At 40.7% G+C, this 14,327-nt stretch overlaps 1 protein-coding gene across 1 annotated transcript; it reads right to left on the bottom strand.

Moving 5' to 3' along the window:
• Positions 1-5,334: 5,334 nt before the first annotated feature.
• On the bottom strand, positions 5,335-14,232 carry MBLAC2 (metallo-beta-lactamase domain containing 2). The gene is made up of 2 exons (XM_059694125.1): positions 13,315-14,232; positions 5,335-8,721 (listed from the first exon to the last, which is right to left on the bottom strand). Exons 1-2 carry the CDS (start codon positions 13,766-13,768, stop codon positions 8,336-8,338), a joined length of 840 nt encoding a protein of 279 aa, XP_059550108.1. The 5' UTR covers positions 13,769-14,232; the 3' UTR covers positions 5,335-8,335.
• Between the last annotated feature and the right edge of the window lie 95 nt (positions 14,233-14,327).

Below are 14,327 nucleotides of genomic sequence, written 5' to 3'. Positions count from 1 at the left end.
GTGTAAGGAGCCTCTGGGACAACTTCAAGCGTACCAACATCAGAATTATAGGATACCAGAAGAAGAGAGAGGGCAAGATATTGAAAACCTATTTGAAGAAATAATGACAGAAACCTTCCCCTACCTGGTGAAAGAAATAGACTTACAAGTCCAGGAAGCGCAGAGAACCCCAAACAAAAGGAACCCAAAGAGGACCACACCAAGACACATCATAATTAAAATGCCAAGAGCAAAAGACAAAGAGAGAATCTTAAAAGCAGCAAGAGAAAGAAAGTCAGTTACCTACAAGGGAGTACCCATACGACTGTCAGCTGATTTCTCAACAGAAACCATGCAGGCCAGAAGAGAGTGGCAAGAAATATTCAAAGTGATGAATACCAAGAACCTACAACCAACATTACTTTATCCAGCAAAGCTATCATTCAGAATAGAAGGTCAGATAAAGAGCTTCACAGATAAGAAAAAGCTAAAGGAGTTCATTACCACCAAACCAGCATTATATGAAATGCTGAAAGGTATTCTTTAAGAAGAGGAAGAAGAAAAAGGAACTCTTACCATTTGCCACAGCATGGATGGAACTGGAGAGCGGATAAATACCACAGGATCTCACTCATTTGTGGAATATAATGAACAACATAAACTGATGAACAAGGACTGATCCAGAGATGGAGAGGCATTGATTGGACTGTCGGGCCTTGGAGAGAAGGTAGGGGAGGGTGGGGGTAAGGGGGAAAGATCAACCAAAGGACTTATATGCAAGCATATAGGCCTAACCAATGGACACGGACAACGGGGGGCGGGGGGTGAGGGCATGAGCGGGGGGGGGGGGGGTAGGGGGTAACGTGGGGATAAGGACACATATGTAATATCTTAATCAATAAAAAATATATCTAAAAAAATTAAACATGATGTGTCTTCCCTTCCTCCCCCCCAAAAATTTGCTAAGAGAAATTTCTAGACTCCCTCTCCCATTTGAAGCCTGTTGAAGGGGCAAGTTCTGAGAAGAGTGTGATTGTAGAAGCAGTGACAAGAATTGAACAGTAGAGATGAACAGATAAGTGATAAGAATTTGTAGACTACATACATATGAGCCCATTGGGAGTCACCAGAAATGGATGCTTTGGGAGGAAGGTGAACTTTCCATAACAGAAAAAAAACAAACAAACTGTGAACATCAAAGACCAGTTTTATCATTTATTGTTCTCTTCATCCCCCACCTTAATGTGCCCAGTGCTGAGTATACTGAAGGAAATCAATGAATATTTGCTCATTGAGTTGTCATTCAGATAATAAGTCAAGTGGAAGGATCAATATAATAACTTCAATTTTATAACTCGTGTGTGTGTGTGTGTGTGTGTGTGTAGTCTTAATTTCTTTAAATTAGTGGGGAAGGAATGATGTAAATTAATTAAAAATAAGATTCCAGAATGAAACTGGGAATATATTATCACCACAGACTGCTTTATTCCTTTAAAGATTTCACAAATCTATAGATGTATGTTTTTTTGTTTTTTGGGTTGTTTATTTTTATTGATTTCAGAGAGGAAGAGAGAAGGGAGCGAGAGATAGAAACATCAATGATGAGTTAGAATCATTGATCAGCTGCCTGCTACATGCCTGACACAACCCAGGCATGTGCCCTTGACCAGAATCAAACCCAGGACCCCTCAGTCTGCAGTCCGACGCTCTATCCACTGAACCAAACCAGCTAGGGCTGTTTATTGTCTTTTTATTTGTTTTGTTTTGTTTTTGTTTGTTGTCTTTTTGCACCTACCATAACATACCTTTGGAATGTCAGGGTAACCTTGTTTTGCCCAGACCCCTCAGGGGACAACCACTGCATCAGAGCAGAGTCCACAGAACCCTTCATAGTTACCTTGTTTTCCCATATACTCTCTCTATATGCTGTAAAATTCTTAACTGTTACCCACAAACATAAAAGATGTCTATTCCTGCCAAAACCGGTTTGGCTCAGTGGATAGAGCGTCGGCCTGCGGACTGAAGGGTCCCAGGTTCGATTCCGGTCAGGAGCGTGTGCCTGGGTTGCGGGCACATCCCCAGTGGGAGATGTGCAGGAGGCAGCTGATCGATGTTTCTCTCTCATCGATGTTTCTGGCTCTCTATCTCTCTCCCTTCCTCTCTGTAAAAAATCAATAAAATATATTTTTAAAAAAAGATGTCTATTCCTTTTACTTTTTATCCAATCTCAGAGATTTCCCCACTTTGCTTTCTCCCATCTTCCTAATCTGTCACCAGTGGATTCATGTAAGCCCCTTATATCTTCTCCTTTGATACTGGTGTATAAAATAAGTGGTAAAGCTTCCATTACCTGAGCATTTTCTCAATCCATTGAGATTTTGTTTCCTGGCAATTCCCATGTTTGGCTCCAAAAAACTAATAAAAATTCTCTACAGGTTTGAACATTTCTTTCATTGACATATGGTAAGAGTATGTTTAATTTTTTAAGAACCTGCCAACTGTCTTGTAAAGTGGCTGTACCATTTTGTATTACCAGCACTAGCTAAGATCTCTTACTGCTGCACATCCTTGACAGCATTTGGTGTTATTAGTGTCCTGGGTTTTGGTCATTCTAATAGGTATGTAGTGTTAGCTCATTGTTTTAATTTGTATTTTCCTGATGACATATGATGTGGAGTATCTTCTCATATGCTTATTTGCCAGCTGTATATCTTTTCTGGGGAAGACTACTATAGATTTTTAATGTTAATTTTATATCCTGCTACTTTGTTAGATTATCTTACTGCTTTACGTGATTTTTCTCATTTATTATTTTGTGTGTGTGTTGGGGGGGGGGGGTGGTTTCCCCAGAAGATTCTGCATTTGGTGTATACACAGGGTAAGGTGAAAATAGTTTTACAGTTGTATGTGAAAGTTTATTCTTGTATTATTATTTATTAATTACTGTATTATTTTTCCATAAGAACAACTGTAAACCTACCTATGTCCCACCCTGTATTTAAACTTAAGAATGGGAGATTTTAGAGTTTCCTGTGTGAGAGTGGCAAGGAAGGGAGGTTCAGCAATTGTAGGGTGATCTGATTGGACACTTTCCTCGGGACTCCAGATTCAGTATCATCCAGTCTTGTCTTTTGGGAGTCAAATTTCTAAGAAAAGGCTTTTTCAGTCTCCTGCCCAAAGGTATATATAATCCTAGCTGCCAGCATTCTTTGAGCTAGGTTGGAGACATCTGGGAGTGTGAACATTTAGGGTTCAGTCTTCCACTGTACATAAACCTTTGCTTAATCCCTCTTTTTTCCATATAGGACCCACGCTTAACAAGGCGTAGTTTCCTCTGAGTAGGGATCCTGTTTTACCCTCCCCATATAACACTCCTCTAGTCAGGAGCAGATCCCAATTTTGTGGGACCTGAAATTTATGCAATTTGGGGGCTTTAAGAGAAAGAATATAAAGTACATTTGTTTTAGGAATTAACATGACCATTTAAACACATCTCTTGGGCCCCCTCCCAGGGCTTTGGAAGGGGCTCCAGCAAATGCCAGGCCCTGAAGTTAAAGATTACTTCATTGCCTGGTAAATCTAAATAACCTCTGATCTTCTCCAATATGGGGACAGAAAATTGCTTAGCAGTGTAGAATTGGGGAGGGGTTTGGTAGTCTAAATCATAAACATGATTTGAATCAAAAAGGCTTTCACCCCAACTTCTCGAGGTACCTTGTGCTATCAATTTCTAAGCCTTTTAGGGGAACTCCCTTCCTGGCTGGCCAACCTCTCCCTTCCCTCCCCGGCCCTGATTGTGCACCGGTGGGGTCCCTCGGCCTGGCCTATGCCCTCTTGCAATCTGGAACCCCTTGGGGGATGTAGGAGAGCTGGTTTCAGCCCGATCCTGCATACCAGGCCGAGGGACCCCACTGGTGCACGAATTTGTGCACCGGGCCTCTAGTCCTAATATAATAAACTAGAGGCCCAATGCATGAAATTAGTGCAAGAGTGGGCCTTCCTTCCCTCTGGCACCCGGCACCCGGGCTTCCCTCAGGTCGCCAGCAGGCACCTGGGACCCGGGCTTCCCTTGCAGCTCCAGCTTTGTCCAGAAGGTCATACGGAAGGACTTTCGGTCTAATTAGCATATTACGCCTTTATTATTATAGAAGGCTAATATACAAATCGACCAAAGTGGCAGAATGACCAGTTGCTATGATGCGCACTGACCACCAGGGGGCAGATGCTCAATGCAGAAGCTGCCCCCTGGTGGTCAGTGTGCTCCTACAGGGGGAGCACCACTCAGCCAGAAGCCAGGCTCATAGCTGGTGAGTGCAGTGGCGGGAGCCTCTCCCACCTCTGCAGCAGCACTAAGGACCCCTTGGGGGATGTCTGCCTGGGGGCGTAGGCCTGTTCCCCCGTCAGTGTGACATCCCCCAAGGGGTCCCGGACTGTGAGAGGGTGTAGGCTGTGCTAAGGGACACCACCCCCAGTGCACGAATGTAGTGTGGGCCTCTAGTTGTATATATTTATTGGCCCTTTGTGTTTCCTCTTCTATGAATAACCTGTTCATATAATTTACCCATTTTTCTAATAAGTACTGAAGGGAATCAGAACACACAATATCTCATTTTGGCATATTGAATGAGCTGAAGGGAACTGAGAAAAGGAAGGGCTCTCTGACCTCCCTCTTTCTAACACAGGGCATAAAATTTCCCATGAAAAGGGTATCCTCCTGTAAAGAAGAGAAGAGCATTCTTATTACTAGAGACAGGAGTTGATACCAAAATTAATCTGCATAAACAAACTTACTAAAATAACACTTATTTTTAATTAGTGATTCCCATATATTTCCTAGTCCATTTCCTACAATTTGTCAACCCTAGCCCAAACCTCTTTTTCCTACCATGTCAGTCTTCACAATTTATCTTTGTGTGTGTGTGTTTTTTAATGGCATGCAAGCTGTCAAGCCTATCTGCTTCATTGGGATTTTATTTCTTATATATGAAAGCCTCCATGTACATATGAAAATATTAACAGCAAAAATATTGTATGTTTTGCTCCTGTTAATGTCTTTTGTAAGTTTAGTTGTTAGGCCCAGCCACAGAACCTAAGGGTAGAGAAGATATTTTCCTCCCCTATAGTGGCTTACATTTTTCTTATTGAATAGTCTACCTTTATCCATTGATTTGAAATGTCATATTTATTAACTACTAAAGCTTATTTGGGTATTTTTTGGTTTATTGGTTTTCTATTTTTGCCCATCAATTTGACATCTTATTACCAGCTTTTCAAAACTGCACTTCACATGGGAAAATATCCTTGCAAGAAATTAAATGGGAATTTATTAATATCATAAAACATACCAATTGGAGATTGAACTAAAATGTCCACTTTAATAGTAATCACACACGTTTACTTACATTTATCTGAAAATTATGAGGACAACTTGTGCATGTCACATTCATATTACTATCCATATAATAACAACTACATGTAATCATTTATTTACCTATATCAGGATAACATACAAAGTTTGTGTTTAAGACGTCTCAGCTAAAAAGAAACACTAAATAAGAAAAATGAATTTCCAAAGATTGTTATTAACAATAAAAATAATAAAAATAATTCCTAAATTTCTTACATTTTGACAACTTTGAATTATACTTACATGCTATCATTTCCAAAAAACATAAATTACAACAAGGGTCACTGTCAGGTTGATATATATATATGTATTTTTTTAAAGCTTTTTAAAAAATATGCTATTATTATGCTTTAACATCACTTGATTTATTCTTGGCACATATGGCATCTTGGAAAAAAAATACACTTTGCCAATTTTATGTTATTGTGCAGGTATAAGAGAAAGAGCACACAATTTAGGAGGCAGAGAGACCTATGTTCAATTACCAGCTTTGTCCAAAGTTGTGTTGTTTGAGGCTGGTCAGTTACTTCTTGGCACTGGGGCCAGGATTAAATTAAACAATGCACATTTTAAAATTCATGGCATGGGACTAAATGAATAATAGATGCTTTCCCCAATTTGTTCATATTGAAGCAATAGTAAAATATCAAAGTCTTACGTTTTGGTACAATTTGAAAAACTAAAAAAATTAAATCAATGTGTTTTGGAAAACTGCACTTTTAAGAAATAAAACCTTCAGCGGGTTTAAATATTTCTTAATAAAAATTAGTGCATACTATACCCTTTTTAAAAAGTACGATAAAATGGTCAATGGTTAAGGACTTTTGGTTTTCTTTTGTGCTACTGATATAAAAAATAATGGCTATATTTAAGGCTCGTTAAGTGATTGTTTGTAGTTGCCCTGAACCAAATTTATATTCTTCAGTCGCAGGCCGACGCTCTATCCACTGAGCCAAACTGGTTAGGGCAAATTTATATTCTTGATGTTGCAGTATCAACTGAAACCGACCTACAGCCTTAAATGACTATCATAGAGAAATGCCCATGATATTTTACATTTGAACAATCATGGCCTTCTTACTGATTTTAAGTAAAGGTTCATTTGGTCACATGTGGCAGTACAGCTTGTCTGTCATTAAGATTATTCTTATATACACAATCACAAACCCATCTTTCTCATGCTAAATACTTGGTGTTTGGAAGATCTAAGATTCCTGAAAATTAAATTTAAATTGTCACAGGGAATAGTTCCTCTAGACAAAAATGCTTCCATCCCTATCTTGAATCTTTTTCTTTCCTATCTGGACTACCTAGAAAATCATCCTTCCAAGAATGACTCAAATCCCCTCCTTAGGAATCTTTCTCTAACCCAATTTCACATCCCTCCATTTATGTCCCTGACACTCACTCATGTGTAATTCACGTCAACTTCCATCTGCATATATTATCCACATTTTGTTTGCTTTCTACTTCCAGTTAGGATGTAGTCTCTTTGACTTTTTAAGCTTCCAGTGTTTAGCACAATGCTGTGCATGTATGAATGTGACTGTGTGTATGCATGTGGGTGTGTGCACGTGTGTGTTGAGTGACTAAAAGACTAAAGAACCTGGGTGGGTGGAGGGTAGGAAAAGTTTCATAATTTTTCAGAAACCAATTGCTGGACCTTTCTAAAACTGAAAATCTGATTTCCAAAGCTATTTCAGTTTGGTCTTGGACATGTCAATAATTAAAAAGCAGTGAAAAAACTTTTTAAGAAAACCTTTATGAACTATTCCAAAAGATTTTTTTAATAGTTAAGAGCACCAAACCAAAACATTTTACTAAATAGTGGTATAATCTTTCTTATAACTTTACAAATGTAAACTTCCTTTCATTCAGGACAAAGAATACTGAACAGGAATAGGTGTTGTGAATCAGGATTAAAAAGGCAATTCACTCTAAGTCAATATCTAATGCACATTTTTCCATTATTTTGAAAAGTCTCCTGTGGTACATGTGTATGTTATGTTAAATAAAAGAATGGTTCAGACCAGGATATTGTAGATCTCTATAGTTGTTTTGATACTAGAAAATATGACATATATTGAAGCTGCTATTTCACAAGAAAAATTTTGTTTATAATAGCTGTTAACATTAAAACAGGATATAATAAAATTATTCTCAATGTGTATATTTTTCAGGTTTGCCTGACAGTGTCCTTTTGAGAAAGCTGACAATTTGTAGTTAGATTACAGACATTTGAAATTCACTTTTATGATTACAAATATTACACACACATAATAACAAACAACAATATATAACATCTTTTTACTGAAGCACTCTGCAATTTACATTTAAAGCTTTGCAATAAAACAAACTCCATTGTACCTTTTTAAGTAAAATAATACAACACATAATGTATGTGATAATTACAATAAGAATAAATAAAATGAAGTATAAAAATTCTGTATCAGAACAATGAATTGTTTTAGCTGTCATTCTAAATCTTAGTTTATATCGAGTTCTAGTGTATTTTAAACCCAAGAATCTTTTCTTTTAAATAATATACTAAAAATATCAAGTTTGGAGTATAAACATAACACTTCATGCCCTTTTTCTAGGTCATCTAGGAAATAAGACAAATGGGAGGCAAGGATAGTTCTCTTACTACAAAATGCCTCCTTGCTTTCCTATATATTTTTATGTCACTTCTAGAGCAAATATTACAAGATGACAGCTTTGGGAAATTATAATCTTACTTAAGAGGTTTATTATTTGGAGGAAAGAAAAAAATTAAACTAAGAACTTTCTTTTTTGGCTTATTCATTCTCAAACTTTTTTTTCCCCCTCTAATATACAACAGTAGTATAATAGCACTTTTTAAAATGCTCACCATTAATCATTTTAACCAGCACAAAGTGAACTGGATTAATTTATAGAATTAACCTAAATAGGTTATTACAATAGGTATTATGGTGAGGTCCTAGAATTTGTTACACGTAGGGCTAAACTTGCAAGAGATCGCATGGCAAAGGTAGAAACTTTGTGACATATCCCGGCTTTTGCAATATAGTTAGAAGCCAACCGAAAAAGCCTTTCAGCACCAAAGGTATTGAAGTGCCCAGGAAGCACCTTCTCTACCAGACCTCTGTCCACTAGTTCTATCAGACGTTCACAGGTCCCAACATAGTCACTTATCCTGCTGTATGGGAGCCAGTCAATCAGCGATCCATCATACACAACATCTCCACTGAAGAGAATCTTTCGGTCTTTGTCATGTAAGCAAATACTGCCCCTGGAGTGTCCGGGCATGTGCATAACAGTGAGCTGTCTGTCACCAAGGTTGATTACATCCCCTATAAATAGAAACAGAGTTTGCAAATAAACATGTTGCATATATGACTTCAATTAAAGAATAGAAGAACATTTAAATGGTTTCAAAGAGGTTGGGAAGGGTGACATTTGTTTTATTTTAATTTTAAAAATACCTTATTTCATATATGCATAAGCCATGGACACATAATAGTATGGGGAAGGCCTAGGGTGGGGCAAGAATTGGGCAAAAAGGGAGAAATGGGAGACATCTATAATACTGTCAACAATAAAAATAAATAATAGGGAAAAAAAGACCTAAACAAAAGAACAGATATTTCATGTCCATTGACTGGATTATTTCTAGGCAATGGAAAAGGATAAATTATTAATAGATACAATATGGATGAATCTCCAAAACATGATACCAAATAGTAGACACAAAAGCTATATATTATAGAATTGCATTTGTAGAAACTTTTCAGAAAAAATAAAGTATAGTGATACAAAACAGATCAATGGGGAGAGGGGATGAGAGCCAGAGTCTGGCCTGGTCTTGTCTTGAATCCCAGTAATTACATTGAGATGGGATCAGACACTCCCAAATTTCCCAGCATTCCAGTCATGGCCAGATTCCTTTACAGGATAAAAATTTTTTTTCCAAGTTTCTGGAAGCTTAATTCTAAGTAGTCAGAAATTTTACAGTAAGGTGCCTTTGGTTGGAAGTGTTCTGCTTCCCTCTATCTATTCTGCTGGAACTCTGGTTTCGTTCAATCTGGAAATTTACATCCCTAAGCTGTGGGATATTTTCTGGAATTATCTGTGCTGTGCTTTCTTTTCCTCCACTTTCCTTATTTTGTCTGTGGTGCTACTATTCCAATGTTGGATTTTCTAAACTGTTCCTTTACTGGTTCTTTCCTCGTTTTCATTTTACTTATCTGCTCTTTTTGTAACTTTTCAATGTTATCTTCTGGATCTTCTACTAAGTTTTTTGGATGTCTTCAATTCCAAGAGCCCTTTTCGTGTGTGTGTGTGTGTGTGTGTGTGTGTGTGTGTGTGTGTGTGTGTGTGTGGTGTATGTGTGCTGTTCTGTCTCTTGCTTATTTTGAAAGCATCCTGTTGTCTCTTGGATAATTTGAATGCAATACTTTCTGTAGTCCCCTGATGATATTAATGATAATCCTACCATCCAAGTTGCTTTATGCTATTTGTTTTAGTATTTGATCTCGTTAGAGAATTTTCACAGATTTTTCATAATGCTTGGTTGCCTGTTTAAGAGTGGGGGATGAAAAGGCTGCTAGAAACACATGCATGGGACCTAGTGACCTACAGGCTTCACTGCAGAAAGATCAAGCCAAGGATTACTTAGAGATCAGCATCTTAGTTTTTCCTCTATGTCTGAGCAGATATCTCAGATCCGATTCTTTCCGTTTTCTAGGAGGGAAGAGGTGGGGGATAAATGCCTGGCTCTCATTGTCTGGGAACTAGGAGGGAATGCATACACATCCTTCCTATTTTCCATTCTGAACATCTGTACTCAATAGTACTTGCCATCCCTCAAGTCAAGAAACCCCTTTGCTTTCCTCTCTCCAGAGAACAAACTAACTGGATGGGCATTCACTTATTTAGAAGGGTTCTAGAGTTTTAATAGCTTCTAAAATGGCTTTCAACCAATTCTACTCATTTTAGTAGTATTCTTCCCTTAGCCTCCACTTAGGTACCAGCTATTGCTAATTCCTTTTAAGGCTCCTGCAGTGCAAACTGGATTGGCTCTTGATTTCCCATTGCTGGAACAGGATAAAACTGCTCACTCAGTCATCATATTTAGTACTCTCCAGCATCTGAAACAATTCCACGGTCCCTTTATAGTAGTCTTAGTGGGGTTTTAGAAGGAAGTCAAATGAGATGTGCTTATTCAATCAGCTACCTTTCTGGAATTTTTTTTTTTTTTATTGTCCTTAAATGATTCAAGTCCACTTGAAACAGCTGCTCAAAACCAAAATAGGTTTACAGTTGTGAGTATGCAAAACAGTTTATTTTTGTATTGTTATTTATTGTATTATTTTCCATACGATCAACTATAAACCTACTTTTGCCTAATTCTGTATGTTGGTGACTCTGGGCAAATAGTTTAAATGTGCATAATAAGAGCCAAAATGCCTGCACTTCATATCACTTGAATATTGTAAAAAATAGGCAAAATTTGTACCCATTCAAGAAAAATGTGCTATATCAACCTATGATTTATTGTTATTTTATTACAGGAAGACACTATTTCACTAGTAGTAGGGCGAGTTGTTTTCCATCAGAGACGGTGCACTGTATGATGATCTCTCCTTGTCCTCCTTGTCCCTCATTTACGAGTCAGCTTTTGGATTAGTAATACAGTGTACGGATTTGTTTCCCAAGACAGGTGGTCATTAATTCACTTAAATGAAATGTAATAAAATAATGACTTCAGCTTCCTTATGTTCTAACCAAAGCAATGAAGTTGTGCTGTTTGGGTATGTGCTGTTGATGTGTGTGCATAACTGTGTATGCACTTTTAATATAAATATTTTATATCTCCTTCCAGGCATCCATATTATGATAATAGCAAGTTAGCAGACCACACCATGCAGAAGAGACAGGAAATTAATATTCCCCAGAAAAGAGGAAATTAGATACTACTTGAGAGGGTGAAGCATTCAGCTCCTAACAACAAAACAAAACAAAAAACACATACCTTTTAACACAGTATGATCACCTTCAAAGTGTTTGGTAAATATCAAACTTTCTTTTCAGACCTTCAAAGGCTTAAAATACCACACAGGTAGCTTACAGGCCCCTTGCAGCTCCGAAATACTTTAATTATAATTATAAAGTTATAATTGGTATTTAGTAAACCTGGATTCTAGTCCCAGCTCTTTGCCAAAGTGGTTGTGTGCATGGGATAGTCAGGCCTGCCTGGAGTATTTAGCTGTGAAACAGTTATTCTACCACTCTTTCACCATTGATTGCTGGCAGAGAGCAAATGGAAATCAAAAGTAATTTATTCATTTATACAATTTAAAAATATTTTAAATACTAATGTCAACATTTTTTGGTCTGGATGCCAGAAAAAATTTAGTCTGAATACCCATCAACTACGTGGAAATCTTACCTTTGCTAGTAAAAGTATCAATTTTATCAAGCTATATGGTAGTTAAAAGTACATTTAATGTAAATTTATGTTAAATTTACATTAAATATACAATAATGTAAAAGGATATTAAATGTACCTTACTTTCATCTCAAGTTAGGTAATATAAGACTACCATCTAAACCAGTTTTCTTTATATTTAAATTTTTAATGAAAGGACTTTTTGGATGGGGTGAAAGGTCTAGAATCGTGCTATGTTTTATAGTTCAAGTGATCAGGATCTCATCTGCAAGACAAAATTATTTTTGTAAAATATTTCATTATTTGTCCTATTGGCCGGTCTTAAAATGAGCCTTATTGTATTGTAGCAACTTGATTTTTTTACCTCATCAAAGGATGTTTTAATAAATTACAGTGGCAATTAAAATGGTTTCAAGAGTAGAATGGAAAGGAGAGGATTTCACATTCTACTCAGAGGTACCGTAATACATTTATGGAGTAGGGTTTATGTATGATCAGCATGCTTTGGGCTGTGGTGCCTTGGTTCAAATCCTGACTGTTGCCACTGTCTTGCTCTGTCACTCTAGGCGTGCCATTTAACTGGGTGCCCGCTGGCTCACTTCAAAACGTGTTGCTTCAAATGAAGTCAACAAAGTATTCTAAAAAGAATAAAGGAAATTAATATACAAATGGTAACTGCTGTGTCTAATTACCTCAGTTATTTAAGTGCCTGCATGGGATTGGGAAGACTGGGGTCCTACTCTTATTTCATTCCATTAGTTTCTCTCTGAACCCTATCCTACCTTTCACAGAGGCCCAAGGGTATCTACACATTAGTCCACTATCACCGGAAATAACCTCCTTATTCATCTTTCTCAGGCCTTGCTTTCAACCAGACAGGATATCTGTCATAGCATAGACTCAAGACAGAATCTACTTCTTGTGTACCCTACCAAGATTTTTCTCTCGGGAGGCAACATCAAGAACAGAAATCTATCAGGAAGATAAGGCTGCACGAGCAGATTGGAACCACAGTTCTCTAGAGGTTTTCTAAGCCTACAGGTGGGCATTTCTCATAGCCGATGGTCACCGAGCAGATGAAGTCAGCAGCTCTCAAAAGCACAGAGCATGACTTGCACTCTGTGAGGTGTCGTTCTTCAAGTCTTCTCGCTGGAAAAGCGCCTGAAAATGTCAGACAGATCTTCGGGAAAAGAACGGAAAATTTCTCATCCCAAGGGCAGCGCTACTGTATCTTACACAAGACACGGGCTAGGGGGTGGGGCCGGCTTTCACTGAGTGCTCAGCACTGCTACTCGGCGCCAAGGCTGGTCTCCGGTAGGGAAGGCTCCGGAAGAGTGGGCTGGAACTCGGGGATGGGAGAAACACGAGCGGCGTTTCTGCGACGTGACAAGCCCCTAGCAGTCATGCACTTCGGCGGCATGCATCCATCCCTCGGGCAGTTTCTCCCCAACCCCCTCCCTGACAGAGAGCGCGCGCGCCCGCGAGGGCCCATTACCATCCTGCAGGATGAGGCTGGGCTGCACCGCCTGCACTCGGAACTGCCGGGCCCTCCAGCCGGGGCTGGGCGCCCGCACCACCTCGCTGTCGGACAGCCAGGTCACCGTCTCGAAGTTGTCTCCGCGAGCCAGGGCCTCGGCCTCGGCATGGTGCACGGCCACCCGGTCAAACTGGTAAAGGCCGCCCGAGTGGTCGAAGTGCACGTGGGTGGCCACGGCCAGCAACGGCCTGCACGCCGCGTCCTCCCGGGCGCCGCCGTCCTGCAGGAGGCCGGCGGAGTGCAGGTACTCCGGGAGGCTGCGCAGCCCCAGGCCCGTGTCGATCACCACGTCCTGCTCCGAGCCGCGCACCAGCCAGATGTTGGCGCGGTTGCCCGACTCGTAGAAACGTTCCTGAATCCAGAAGATGCCGTCGCCCAGGGACTTGTGGGCGTACCATTCGAGCGCCGACATGCTGGGCAGGGGAGCGGCCGGGCCGAGCGGGTGTGGGTGTGGGCGTGTGTGCCTCCCGCCGGCGGTCCAGACTCGAGGCTCCGGGCGGAGTGGGGCGATCCGATCTGCCCGCAGCCCGGGAGGAGGCTCAGAGCGAGGAGAGGGCAGGGAGGAGGCTGGCGCGGGGAGCGAGGGGTCGGGGGGGAGAGCTGGGAGCAGGGGGGAGGCGCGGAGCCGCCGCCTAGAGCGCCCACCGCACTCCGGCCGGGTCCGCAGAGAGCAGGGGCTGCTCGGCCGCACCGGGGCGCTAGAGCAACGGCAGCCTCCGCAGCCGCAGCGCGAGGGGGCGTGAACGCCAGGGCCGCGGAGCCTGCGGGAGATTAGAGAGCGACACGTCCCCCCGCCGCGGCGCCGACTGCGGAGGGCCCTGCGAGACGCGGGAGGCGCCGGGCCCGCCCACCGCCGGCCCTGCGGGGCGCACTTGCAGCCGGCGCGGGAAGGGCCCGACCCGGTGTGGGCCGACTACGGCGCCCGCCAAGGGCTAAAAGACTTAGCCCGGTGGGCGGGGTCTAGGGAAGTG

Source organism: Myotis daubentonii, chromosome 4 (assembly GCF_963259705.1).
Source record: "Myotis daubentonii chromosome 4, mMyoDau2.1, whole genome shotgun sequence".
In the NCBI taxonomy this organism is placed as follows: Eukaryota; Metazoa; Chordata; class Mammalia; order Chiroptera; family Vespertilionidae; genus Myotis; species Myotis daubentonii.
This window is presented reverse-complemented; position numbering and strand designations above follow the sequence as displayed.